Source organism: Salmo salar, chromosome 07 (assembly GCF_965601325.2).
Source record: "Salmo salar chromosome 07, fSalSal1, whole genome shotgun sequence".
NCBI classification, from domain to species: domain Eukaryota; kingdom Metazoa; phylum Chordata; class Actinopteri; order Salmoniformes; family Salmonidae; genus Salmo; species Salmo salar.
Genome location: NC_138297.1, coordinates 17097386 through 17111714, shown reverse-complemented (window position 1 = coordinate 17111714; position 14329 = coordinate 17097386). Strand labels below are relative to the sequence as shown.

At 43.5% G+C, this 14329-nt stretch overlaps 1 protein-coding gene across 11 annotated transcripts in view; it reads right to left on the bottom strand.

Annotated features, from left to right (window-relative positions):
- Positions 1–563: 563 nt before the first annotated feature.
- Positions 564–14329, bottom strand: part of LOC106608688 (neurexin-2) — a 1074993-nt gene continuing 1061227 nt past the window's right edge. For 9 of the 11 annotated variants that reach the window (XM_045721575.2, XM_045721576.2, XM_045721574.2 and 6 more), the window contains 2 exons: positions 13170–13248; positions 564–3878 (listed from right to left, as the gene is read on the bottom strand). In XM_045721575.2, coding sequence (XP_045577531.1) covers positions 2998–3878; positions 13170–13248 — 960 coding nt within the window. In that variant the 3' untranslated portion in view covers positions 564–2997. The remainder of the gene's footprint in view (positions 3879–13169; positions 13249–14329) is intronic. The other 2 variants (XM_045721577.2, XM_082977391.1) reach the window with 1 other exon arrangement.

Genomic DNA, 14329 nt, shown 5'->3' with positions numbered 1-14329 from the left:
TCATACCAAGCCCAAAACTCGCTTAGTAACAGAATGCCTGTCCGCCTGCTTTATATAGCAATCCAAAGCCACGTGATCCCTTTTCCTGAATGGTGTACCTAATAAACTGTCCGGTGAGTGTATAGTGTTTCAGCTGGTAAATACAGTACGACCTATGTGTGTAGGTAAGGAAACAATGCAGCACGCTTATCTCCTCTTCCACTCGTCACCTACGCATCCCGGAAGGCAGACAGGATTGTTATGTTGTGATGTCTGTGCATGTGTATTAATGACTTCACAATGACTCCTGACAGGTGTACTGGACTAGCATTATACTGGAATAACACCTTAAATATCTAGCCTCATTAGTCCCTATAAAGCGCCAGCTTCAACTTACACTTCTGTAAGTGGAAGTAGGAGCTACTTAGTGTTATGTTCATGTTAAAGTAGGATCTACTTAGTGTTAAGTACGTGTTAAAGTAGGAGTATTGAAATAAGTGTTGTATTAACACTCTTCGAGGTGAAAAACAACATCTGGAATATATGTGACTGATTGAGACCAACAGACCACGCAACAAGAGATATAAGAAGTATATAACCAAGTGTATTCCCCTCTGTTAATGTACACATATTTAGAGTCATCTCACTGGAACACTTTACAATAACATTTAGAAAGAACAGGAAGATACTGGGAGGAGGAGGATGGAGAGGAACATAAACCGGACAAACTGGATGAGGAAGAATGATGGGATGGAGCCAGTCTCCAGACTTGGCAGCCGTTTTGACTCTAGCAGTTATAGAGATAGATATAAAACAATAGAAAATAGAAGATGGGTAAGACCCTGTTTGGTCTTCAGTTAATGAATGGTTACATACAATCTGCCATTGTGAGTAAAGGGGATGAAGGATGGGGGGATTGATTTAGGAAAAGAACGGAGTGAAGTGGCAGCAGGAGGGATGGAGAGGAAAGTATATTTTCTCCATACTGACAAGGAGAAAACACGGTTTTATGTTTGTAACCCAAATCACATTTGCTCAATTACCAATTATATATCAATTTCCAATTTCCCAGAATCAATTATCTTTGTCATAATTTTTTCTCTAAACAGGAAGGGAAAACACATATTTTCTTAGTAATGGGATGAGAGATTCAAATATTTAGACATTGCACAAACTTTTTTTTTAGGTTTTTCTTTTCTTTTCATGGTACAGTTTTCTTTTTTAATAGTTGAGAAAATTGGAATACTAGAGTTCTTGTCCATCTGCAAGGGAACTGCTGTTTGACTTGTTCTGTAATTCTTTTTTTCATTGAATGTTTTTCACTAGACTTGCCCTCATTGGCTGTCATCAGTCTTGACCAATGAGAGGCAAGAACGCAGATCCAAGGTAACGTACGCTTTCCCCCCAACAGTAGGGGGCGACAGTGGGACTCCAGCAAATGAATTCTCAATTTCCATCAAATGTCTCGCATTTTTTGAGGGAAAGAAACCTGTTTCCCACTGTCGTTGAATGTTGGTCATAGTATGTATGATTGGTGGGGGTGTGTGGGGGGGGAAAATCGGTCTCACGTCAAAGTATCAATCGTCCATCAAATTCGTTATTTATCACCCAGTCCACTGATACACACGCATTCGGGTGAATTTCTCCTCTTATGCTCTCAGTTAGGTCCATAGGTTTTTTTTCTCTGAAACTTCTATACATATATATATTTATTTAGAGCAAAGTCAGTTTGTCTGCTGGAGGTTGGTTTCTGGTCTGTGTTTGATAGTAACGACGTGAGCTGGTTCCTCCGCATTAGTGGGCTCAGTAGGGGGAAATGCTGTGTGGAGCCCAGAAGAAAACACATGACGGATAGCCTATCTGTTGGAAAACTGAAAGACGACCCAGGGTTTTGGCCTCAGAAGTTGGTTTTGCTGCTAAAACGTAATAAGTAGGATCTGTTGGTAGGAGGTTTTGTTGTTCTCACACGCTAGTTAAACGTTATCAATCAGCATCATCATTTTTTTTTTCTCCACAGAAATAGTCATCTCTTTTTTGTAAATTAATACTACATGCTTGAAACACAGCAGAATAATGTCGCATCAGCTCCTCGGGACCACAGACATGGAGAGAAAGAGAGCGCACGAGTGAAAGAGAAGGGGAGGGGGAGAGAACGAGAGAGACTTTACGAGAGGAGCGAGGTGATGTTTCAATACTTGGAGGAGGAGGGAAGAAGGCAGATTTGACACGTAGTTTCTGTATATTGGCAGTCATTTTGTGTTATCATACTTGGCTAGCAGTGAGGTTTCAACTTCCAATACAAACCCATCTATGTAGATAGAATCAACACATTTACGATTTAATCCGTTAGCTTGTTGACTGTTTAGACCCGCTACATAGCATCTGATACCAAACAATAGGCCTCTGCTCTAACACTGATGGGGGTTCTTCCTTCTCTGTGTCTCTCTGTAGCCCCATGCTTAACTCTGGTTGTAGGCTATATACAATACAATACCCTTTAAAACGCTGCTGGATTAGCTGGCTCCATTGTAGCATGAGCTCTGGGTCTGGCGATTGGCACAAAATGATGTTGCATTGAGCGAGGTTTGGCAGCCATTTGTTGTAGCCAAGACTTTGTCTCTCTGTGTTTAAAGAAAAAGGTTATACGGCTATGTGAGAATGAATATTACTGTAATGGAGAAAAATACCACCCGTTTTTTTTAATAACTGTGGGGAAAAAAGGAGTACGTGTAGATCTAATGAAATATGTTTCTTTGCCAATCTCATCTTTTATCTCTCTGCTTTAGGCTCTAAATGGGTTGAGAAGGAAAGCTAGGAGGTCATTTTGTCAGTAAGGTTACCTCTATACTAAACAAAATAAAACTCTGCCAACAAAGATTTGACTCATTACTCTACAGTTGCCAGTTTATCTAGTGCCTCTGTCCTACCTATACCTTCAACTCTTCCCTCTCTCCTCCTCTCCGTCCCTCCCTCTCTCTGTGCGTCTCCTTTCGTCCTCTGTCTCTGGCTAGGCCGGTCTCAGACATAGTACTCCTTGTCTTTGTTCTTCTTGTTCTTGATGGTTGTCTTGGCTGTGCCCGGCTGCTTCTCCTTCACCAGGGTGCCGTTGCTCTGCGTGGCCGAGTTACTGATGTAGTTACGGCTTTGGTCTACCTGGTAGGAGCCCTCGTCCCGGTTACGGTACTTGTACATGGCGTAGAGCAGGATGAGGATGCAGAGGGCAGCGGCCGCCACAATGCCCACCACCATACCCGTGGTGCTGGTGGACTCCCTGATCACCTCTACCGCGCCGGGAGGCCCTCCTCTCTCCGGGGACGTGGGGTCTGGGGTGGGAACATGGGGGAAATTGGGAGGGTAGGTTACACCCGGGACGTGACGGTGGCGGTCAGGGTCGGAGGAGGGGTGGGCGGGCGGCAGCAGCACTTGATCCCGGGTGTTCATCTTGCCGGCAGGAATGTTGCTGCTGCTGCCGCCTGGCTTGTTGAGCCTGGGGCCTAGCTGGTCGGGGTTGGCCGTGGGGGTGGACGACAAGGGGGGGCGGTGGGAGTTGGGGGGCCGGTGGGAGAAGTGACGGTCGCGGGGGTTCTGGACGCTGCCCTCGTTGGGGGGAGGGGGAAGGACCGTCCTATCGGTGACGAGGGGGGAGTTTTTGTAATAGTCCTCATCGTCCGACTCGGTCATCTCACCCGAGCCGTAGGCGGACACCTCGATGGGTCCCGCCTCCTCGCAGTCCTCCTGATCCAGTGGGCAGGGGGGGCGGCCATTGGGCAGGGGAAGGGATTCTTTGGTGGTTTCGAGGAAGGGGCGGTAGGTGGGGGGAGGGGGGATTACGGGGTAGCGGGTGGCGTAGGGGGGGTCTAGGGAGTCCACTGTTATAATGGGCAACACTAATTCACCTCCTAGGACAAGAAAGAGACAACGGAGGGAAGACAGCGTTAGTGAGAAACTGAGGGCACCTCCTCGGGACCAAAACAGAAAAACAACAACAGTTCAAATGAAAACACCAACACCATTATTAGAACATCACTAAAACCTAACATGAGGTTAGTTCTAAAGCTAGTTTAGTTAGTCTCTAGTCTTCTATTTAAAGAGTTAAGTTGACTAAACAGATGTACAATACATAGTATAAAGATAATAATAAATATTCTGCTATTCCTGAAATCTCCCTGACGCTAGACTGGACATGACTACACAGATATGTTACTGTACATGTTTAAAAGACTAAACAACATATCAACATCTACTAGATACAAGTTATCCTTCTCTAGCTGCCTGTCTATGCTGTTCTATTTCTACGCTAGCTTTCAGTTTTTCTTTGGGTTAAATAAGATAGCAAACCACGGAGTTCAGGTCACTTACATCAACAAATTGGCCGCATGTTTTTTGCATGAAAAAAAAATTACAAAAAGAAAGCTGTGTAAGATTGTTCTCGGATAGTGATAAACAACTTTCCCCCCATTTCTTTTTATTTTATTTTTTGTGTGAAAAATAAAATAATTATCTGAATAATTCATTGTGTTTTTCAGTTTTCATGAAGAATGGTTCAAATCCCATTCCGCCTGGGGGCATGGTGATCTGTATTCAAACCTTAAAGACCAGCTGGGGGAAACTGATTCCCCTAGTTTCTACCCTGAAACACAGTCTACAGATGTGGTCCCAACACCCATATCCTCCCACTAGATATGCTAAAACATGGGACATGAAGAAATCCTATTCTCAATTATTACTTGACATTAGTTAACAATTTCTCAGATCCTTCTGTCTTACCCGGATCTCTATGCCTTCATATTCAGTCTTAGAGGGGAATTGAATGATTTTGCAAACTACTTTTTTGTCCTTTGTAATATAATCACACTCACAGTTAATAAAACATTTTAGGGTGTTACACATCAGTACATTGCTTTGAAGTTAAGTCAGGACAAAATCATTGAGTCAAACATAGGAGTGCCAATAACATAATAGGAAAGTGTTAGCAGTACATAGCACAACATAAATAACAAGTTACATTCCTTCTTCGAAAAACAATTTGCTACCCTCTGCCGCGTCCCGTAATCGTGTTAGGGTCACAATCCCAGAAACAATTAGCAAAAATGTTAGGGGGCAATTTAAAAGGTTATGACATTTATTTTTATAGACATTGATAATGTGAGCCACAGAAATGTCCATAACATGAATCATACATAGTCTTAACGCTGGGCCTTTCTTGAGTTGATGAGGTAAATGAATGTATCGTAACAGAATAGGGATCGGATAAAGCGAGTGATTGTGTAGGGAGGAACCTAGAAATGTGTATCGAGGGTATTTTGGGATGTATTTGTCACCCCCAGGCCAACATATCACACCAGCGCTCAAGCCCCCCAAGCCACATTTTTCCTGACAACCCCACAATTAGTAGGACAAGGGACTTTCAGAATGGTTATAGAGCAACTTTTACACAAAACCTTTCAAAAGATTATCAACAATAACACACAGCGCACAAAAACAGGCCTTGAAAGGGAGTAAAAACATGAATGCTGAGAAAGAGAAAGGTTAGTCAGTATTCAACCTTATAGGATCCAGCCCATTCAAAACTCCTACAACTCCTACCGCACAGCCAAAATGGCCGCTGTGTTACCCTGGCAACATAAGGGTGCCTACTTTTATGTGTGTATCTCTGTGTCTGAAGGTTAAGATACACCTTTGAAGAAAGTGGTGGCATATTTGAGGAAAATAGAAAAATTCACAGAGAAAATGAATGAACCATTAGCCCAAATAAGATAGCACTATAGATTATAAAATGACTTGTCATACATATTCTATAAAGTCGTCAGATTCTGAGTAATCTTTCAAATGTTTCCTAATTTCCCTTCTTCTGGACTCTAGAGATAGTTAGCTTCTTCTCTGAGTGTCTAGATAAGATGGAGGTGCAGCTACACTACATATACAAAAGTATGTGGACACCCTTTCAAATTAGTGGATTCGGCTATTTCAGCCATACCTGTTGTTGACAGGTGTATAAAATCGAGCACACCGCCATGCAATCTCCATAGACAAACATTGGCAATAGAATGCCCTTACTGAAGACCTGTGACTTTCAACGTGACACCGTCATAGGATGCCACCCTTCTAACAAGTCAGTTGGTCAAATTTCTGCACTGCTAGAGCTGCCCCCGGTCAACTGTAAGCTCTGATATTGTGAAGCGTCTAGGAGCAACAACAGCTCAGGCACGAAGTGGTAGGCCATGCAAGCTCACAGAACGGGACAGCCGAGTGCTGAAGTGCGTAGTGCGTAAAAATTGTCCTCGGTTGCAACACTTACTACCAAGTTCCAAAATGAAATGGGTTTGGCCGAGCATGGCTGAGCAGCCGCACACAAGCGTAATGACAACCGTTAGCTGGAGTGGTGTAAAGCTCGCCACCATTGGACTCTGGAGCAGTGGAAATGCTTTCTCTGGTGTAATGAATCACGCTTCACCACTTGGCAGTCCGATGGACGCATCTGGGTTTGGCGGATGCCAGGAGAACGCTACCTGCCCAAACGCATATTGCCAAATGTAAAGTTTGGTGGAGGAGGAATAATGGTCTGGGGCTGTTTTTCATGGTTTGGGCTAGGCCCCTTAGTTCCAGTGAAGGGAAATCTTAATGCTTCAGTATACAATGACATTATAGACCATACTGTGCTTCCAACTTTGTGGCAACAGTTTGGGGATGGCCCTTTCCTGTTTCAGTATGACAATGCCCCCATGCACAAAGCGAGGTCCATACAGAAATGGTTTGTCAAGATAAGTGTGGAAGAACTTGACTGGCCCGCACAGAGCCCTGACCTCAACCCCATCAAACACCTTTGGGATGAATTGGAATGCCGACTGCAAGCCAGGCCTAATCGCCCAACATCATTGCCCGACCTCACTAATGCTCTTGTGGCTGAATGGTAGCAAGTCTCCGCAGCAATGTTCCAACATCTAGTGGAAAGCCTTCCCAAAAGAGTGGAGGCTGTTATAGTAGCAAAGGGGGGACCAACTCCATATTAATACCCAGGATTTTGAAATTAGATGTTTGTCCACATACTTTTGGTCGTGTAGTGTATCTTTACCTCGCCATCTGTCTGTCTGACGGAAATGGTGCCAACGCGATGCCTCGCTGTCCCCCTGCCTCTCTGTAGACCGACTATCCCTCACTGCGTTCCGCTTCATTTATTACTGTTCACATTCTTCTCAAATATGTTGCAGGCCTTCGGGCCTAATTATCATAAATGAGTATGCAAAAGAATTTTGATAGGACCACCCCTGCAAATGATACCACCACTCTCTACTGGCCACAGAATTCACAGCTTTAGCGTGAGTGCCATAAGCTTTGTCATTGGTGCCATGCCATGATAGGAGAAGTTACTGTTAACCACAGAATGGGGAAGATGATGGGTTCTCAACCCTCAAACACAGACATCTACATGTACAGCTGCACTTGACTCGCTCATCTCTTCACTGAGTGTTTCTTTGTCTGGACACAGTCCTGTCAACACCTCTGAAATACTTCCCCTTCCCATGACTGTGCCCTGTAACGGCATATGCAGCTTCTGATTGGTCAGTTCGCACACATAGGTTGGCCGCACAGCTACGCCATTGGCCGTATGATGAATCAGCTAGTGTGAATGGACTTGTTCAAACAGGCTTCAAACGTTTCGGTCATCGTCACAATGAGAACTGCCAAGAACCCATAGAGAACTAATAGAGAACCCATTGAGAACCCATAGAGAACCCATAATATTTCCCTTGGTTTGGAAAATCAAAAATCCACTTTACTCACTCCATTGTGAAATGATTTGACCTGTTGAGAGAGTCTGAGCTTTTCCGCTAGCCTGCTGTGGTCACTTGCCTGTGTCAGTCACCCTCTCCGCAGCACTAGAGGAATACTCACCTTTTTAAAACCAAACCAAAACTCAAAAGGGGTGTGTATTTTCCCTAATAAGCAAGCAGATCGTTAAAGATGGATACTGATGTAAACACTGGGACTTAGTTATTCTACCTATCACTTTGGCTCGTTCTGAACAAACACTGGGACTTAGTTATTCTGCCTATAACGTTGGCTCCTTCTGAACAAACACTGGGACTTAGTTATTCTGCCTATCACGTTGGCTCGTCCTGAGCCACTTGAAATTTTAACGGTTGAACGCCTGACTGTTCAGAGTTTGTACGTTGCATAAAAATTGCTTCTATTACATTGGGGGATGGAATCGAGATTAGAAATCAGTATTTTCTAGTCTCTGTCTAACCTAATGCATTCTCCATCTCTGCAATGGTCTGCTATACTGGGTAATAATCCATTTCATGAAGACTACATCTTTGATTTAGTTAAGAAGTTCTTTGTCTGCACCTAGTTTGCATTCAATAGCGAAAAGCACACAGTTTCCTTTCACATAGACAGTGAATAAATAATTTAATACACAGTCCACACATGCCGTCCTACATCCTGAGGGAGGGTAATGTATTCTGACATTGATTGATGAAACTATGTTCACCCCGTCTGATTGATTACGGATTGCTCCTTTCTGCAATGCTTTCTGCATAGCACTTCTGGATGGGTTCCATGAATTCTCCCTGGTTTTGGCTTGGTCGGCAGCCTAGTGTTTCTACCTCAGCGTGACGCAAATTAGAGGGTCCCGAGGCCCCGACAAACTCTGTTTGATCCTGGGCTGAGTCAACGTATGAAATATCAACCTATTTACTTCTGTTTGATCCTGGGCTGAGTCAACGTATGAAATATCAACCTATTTACCTCTGTTTGATCCTGGGCTGAGTCAACGTATGAAATATCAACCTATTTACTTCTGTTTGATCCTGGGCTGAGTCAACGTATGAAATATAAACCTATTTCCCTCTGTTTGATCCTGGGCTGAGTCAACGTATGAAATATCAACCTATTTACTTCTGTTTGATCCTGGGCTGAGTCAACGTATGAAATATCAACCTATTTACCTCTGTTTGATCCTGGGCTGAGTCAACGTATGAAATATCAATCTATTTACTTCTGTTTGATCCTGGGCTGAGTCAACATATGAAATATCAACCTATTTATTTTTGTTTGATCCTGGGCTGAGTCAACGTATGAAATATCAACCTATTTACCTCTGTTTGATCCTGGGCTGAGTCAACGTATGAAATATCAATCTATTTACCTCTGTTTGATCCTGGGCTGAGTCAACGTATGAAATATCAACCTATTTACCTCTGTTTGATCCTGGGCTGAGTCAACGTATGAAATATCAACCTATTTACCTCTGTTTGATCCTGGGCTGAGTCAACGTATGAAATATCAACCTATTTACTTTTGTTTGATCCTGGGCTGAGTCAACGTATGAAATATCAACCTATTTACTTTTGTTTGATCCTGGGCTGAGTCAACATATGAAATATCAACCTATTTACCTCTGTTTGACTTTTCTATCTCTCTCTTTTCTCTCCATCTTGTCTTCTTTGTCCCCTCTCTCTCTCTCTCTCAATCACTGTCAGTCTTCTCATCTCTTACTAATATTTACTGAAATATTTTAGTATTTTATTTTAAAATTTTATTTTAAAATCCACAACCCACAATCTCATTAAGGACTAAAGAGTAAGAAAAAGTGACATTAATCTGGCAAACAACATTTGTTTACACTTTTTCACAGTTTTTATGTGATTTTTGGAACATGAATTCATTTTTATTTTGATATGGCTGCAGTGTTTTTTTCCTTTGGAGAGTGGAGTTGAAGCTAGTTGATATTCTGCTTCAGTGAGCGTATTGGATTTGATGTACCTCATAAGACAGACAATATACTATATATTGATGCACAGAAAATACCTCAAATATAGTCTATTGACACATGGAAATATATGTAGTATCAACCAGCATAAGTTTGTACATTCCTCTGAAAATCTGAATTCAGACACTGTATAATACATCTGCAAGAAGAAATGAAATATATGATTATAATTAATGAGGTAACTCTTCAATTATCTCTTTTGTCTTGCCCATTCACCCTATGAATGGCAAACATACATAATCCATGTCTCAATTGTCTCAAGGCTTAAAACTCCTTCTTTAACCTGTCTCCTCTTCATCTACACTGATTGAAGTGGATTTAACAGGTGACTTCAATAAGGGATCATAGCTTTCACCTGGATTCACCTGGTCAGTCTATGTAATAAAATAAAGAGCTGGTGTTCCTAGATACACACTGTTCTCAATGGATCAGTTTGACCAAAGTTATTTCTGCCCCACCATTTGTTCTTTAAAGCTGCAGTATGTAACATTTTGGGAACCTGACCAAATTAACATAGAAATGTGTGTTATAGATTTGCTATTCTCATTGAAAGCAAGTCTAAGAAGCAGTGTATCTGTTCTATGTGCAGTATTTCTATGCTTCCCATTCTTAAGTTTCATTTTTGCATATTTTACTTTCAGTTTTGTACACCAGCTTCAAACAGCTGGAAATACTATATTTTTGGTTATGGAAAACATATTTCACATCGGCTTAGATGATTCAATGATTCTCTACACTATACTTGCTTGCTTAGTCACATAAACTGAAATTGCGCAGCGATTTCTGCATAGTGCACCTTTAAAGAGAACTGAACCTTCCATCTCACTGATGTGGAGCTCTGTGACAGCACTGGCACCTGCCCCTCTCATGAGACATTACTGTAGTGTACATGTGTGGGAGAGAGAGAGCGGTCGAGAGAGGGAGGGAGGGAGAGAGATGGAGAGTGAAAGAGAGAGGTAGAGAGACAGGGAAGGCGAGAGAGAGAGAGGTAGAGAGAGGTAGAGGTAGGGAGAGGTAGAGAGAGAGGTAGATAGAGAGGTAGAGAGACAGAGGGAGAGAGAGAGAGAGATGGGTAGATAGATTGTTAGCAGGCTAAAGGGTGGCAGGTAGCCTAGTGGTTAGAGTGTTGGGCCAGTAACCGAAAGGTTGCTGGATCAAATCTGTCATTCTGCCCCTGAACAAGACAGTTAACCCACTGTTCCTAGGCTGTCATTGTAAATAAGAATTTGTTCTTAACTGACTTGCCTACTTAAATAAAGAGAGAAGACCGGAACTAGCTGTATCTCTTTATGTGACTATGTGCGTGAGTCCTCCAAAGCCGATGCTGTGTTATAGATAGCAGGGCTTTGTTAAAGGGAGCCCTGCTATGTATTCTTCCTATTCTGTCTGGGGCTCATTAAAAGTGAATGAAAACAAATCCAGGCTCGGTTGGATGATGTAATTACAGCAAGTCTAACGAGGCCAAATATTAATTAGCCCGATGGGAGAGGCAGGCAGGGCAGATAGAAAACTCAGACGATACGCAGGGAGGGATCCAACATCTCTTTCTCTCTCGCTCCCCCTCTTGTCGGAGAGCAAGGAGACGTGACGCACATCTCAACGCCAATCACTCCTCCAAGATGTGGCTTTCCTCTCTCTCTCTCTCTCTCTCTCTCTCTCTCTCTCTCTCTCTCTCTCTCTCTCTCTCTCTCTCTCTCTCTCTCTCTCTCTCTCTCTCTCTCTCTCTCTCTCTCTCTCTCTCTCTCTCTCTCTCTCTCTCTCTCTCTCTCTCCACTGTCTTTCTGTGGCCGCTTCTTTCTTTCATGATCGGTCTCACTCTCTCCCTCTCTGTCGTCTGTTCCCCTTCTTTAACTTTGTATGTGTGTTTTGATGTGTGCTTCCGTGTGTGTGTGTGTGCGTGCGTGCGTGCGTGTGTGTGTTTCTTTCCCTTTGGACTCCACTGAAAAGCCTTCAGAGAGTTACAATGCCCCTGCAGCCGGTTCATATGAGAGGTAGATCTCCCCAGTCATTGGCTCATTTGTGAGGTAGATCTCCCCAGTCTTTGGCTCATTTGAGAGGTAGATCTCTCCAGTCATTGGCTCATATGAGAGGTAGATCTCCCCAGTCATTGGCTCACATCAGATAATACTAGGTCTCTCACAGGGGTTTTGTTTTCAAGGAGGGATTCAGGCTGTTGCCACGCCCCTCTACTACGACTGTGATATGTGGTTGTCTCACCTAGCTATCTTAAGATGCACTCACAGTGGTAAGTCGCTCTGGATAAGAGCATCTGCTAAATGACTAAAATGGAAAGGTTTACAGAACATAATGTGTGTGTGTGTGTGGAGGATACATGTGTGTGTGTGTGATGTTCTGTCTCGCAGGGAAGGCCAGACTGAGGAGAAAGTTTCCTCGACAATAGTGTGAGAGAGCCTAGTGTCTATCAGGAGCTGTGTGGTACTGCTCTGTCTTCTGGACAGCTACCGAAAAACTATCATTTCTCATTCTGATAACACCTCAATTTCGGCCTCCACCACCTACAGTGAAACCACACAGAGAATTGATCTAGTGTCGAATATTTCGGCTTAGTGTAGATCAGTATTACCTAGTAAGCACAGTGACTCCCATAATCTCCACCCACTTAATTAAGGTGTAATACGATTTTCATGTGGTTTTTTAAAACACCTTAACATCTATTGAATAAAAATAGTCAAACGTAATGTAATCTTTGCTGAGTTCTATTCCACATCAAATGAAAACAAGATCAAAAAACGGAACGTTAGCTAAATATTTTATAAAGGTTATTTCTAGATCTCCTAGGTTGCTGTAGGGTAAGCATTTGATTTGAGTCTTCACTGGAGAACACATAAACATGCCCAGTGGAACTTAGCTCTGGCAGTCTTAGCATTATGATGCATGTAAGAGTTCTTGGCAGTTCCCAGGCAACCAGCCAGTGTCCTGAAACCACGGTAAAATCTATCAACATCCTGCCCTTTTCACACCCCCGTCCATCCCGTGTCAGAAGTTCGTTTGACCTTTCTGTTCACGTCGACATTGCTCAGCTCCGAGTCCAATCAGCCGCCACTGTGAGGCGGACGGTCAAGAGGAGTTCAATGTTGAACCTGTCCGGGCCCGTTAAGATTGGAGAGGCTGATTGGTGCAACAGCTCGTCTAACACCTGCAGCTACCCAATTAGGATGCTAGGCTACCTTGCAGATGGCTCGGGAGACTTTGGAGCTGTCACTGAGCCACTTTGAGATCTTAGTCAATGAGAAACCAGGGTGGGTGCACATCTGGCCAACCAGAGCTGCATATGAGAGGTCATGGGGTCACAGTAGTAGAAAAAAATGGGTTAGGGGAGCTAGCTGTTTCTGTGGGTCTCTGCTGGGCTGATGGACCCCCTGTAGTGGACACAGAACCCCCAGAGTGGACTCACCATTTCCAGGCTCACACTCCTCCAAGTCCTCGTCATCGCTGGGACACTCAGCAGACGCTACCAATATGTCATCCGTGTTCTGGAACAAAGAGGGAGGGAGAGAAAGAGGGGAGGGAGGGAGGGAGGGAGAGGGTGTGAGAGGGGGTTCTATTTCTGGGGCAAACAGGAGTTTTCTCCTGTCAGTGGGACCTGACTAGGATCAACTCTGGTTGTAGGATGTAACTAGGGCCCAAAGTTTACCTGGCAGGTAGTGTAAACATACCTTCCAACCAGTTATTCGACTAGTCGGACACCAAGGCACAAGGTAAGCCCAATACAGTGTCACACCTTCAACCTGGTTATCACTGTTTCTTCATTGGCCAACTCCCCTGTCATTGTTGTCAAGCACCAACAGAATGGCAACCAGTCTGACACATCTCCATTTTGAGTTCAACACACTCCATATAATACACCCCAGTGATAATACATTGTTGACGTCCATTAAGCCCAGAACCACAGCACACTACATTATGACATTGGAAGATAGGTTAATAGCGGCTATAATAAAAAGCCCATTCAGAACTCTGTCGCTCGTGTGCTCTCACACCCCTGTACTGCCTGGCAGAATACCTTATCTATTCTCCTCAACCCCCAGGCTCAAGTTAATATTCAAGACAAGCTCAGCCTGAAGGAATACAGGGGGGAGGGATGAGGGCTTTTTATCATGAGCAGCACAATTGATTTGAGCACAGTGATTTGTTCACTGTGTCTGTACACAGAGTTCTCCTTTATGTATCCATAGCCAGGATGGATTTACTTATTCATCAAATGGTGTGTGTGTGTGTGTGTGTGTGTGTGTGTGTGTGTGTGTGTGTGTGTGTGGTGTGTGTGTGTGTGTGTGTGTGTGTGTGTGTGTGTGTGTGTGTGTGTGTGTGTGTGTGTGTGTGTGTGTGTGTGTGTGTGTGTGTGTGTGTGTGTGTGTGTGTCCACCTGGACATAATGAGCGCATGGTAAAATCTGCACCAGACACACTCTTCCATTTCATTTACCATCTCCTAAATGGGCAGCGCTCCCTTTGATAACAAATATCTAATGATGTTGTAGCCTAGAATGGATTTCTAACGTTGTGCTTTCAAAGTATTGGTCTTTTAATGCATATTTGATTAGTATTTTCTCTGTCT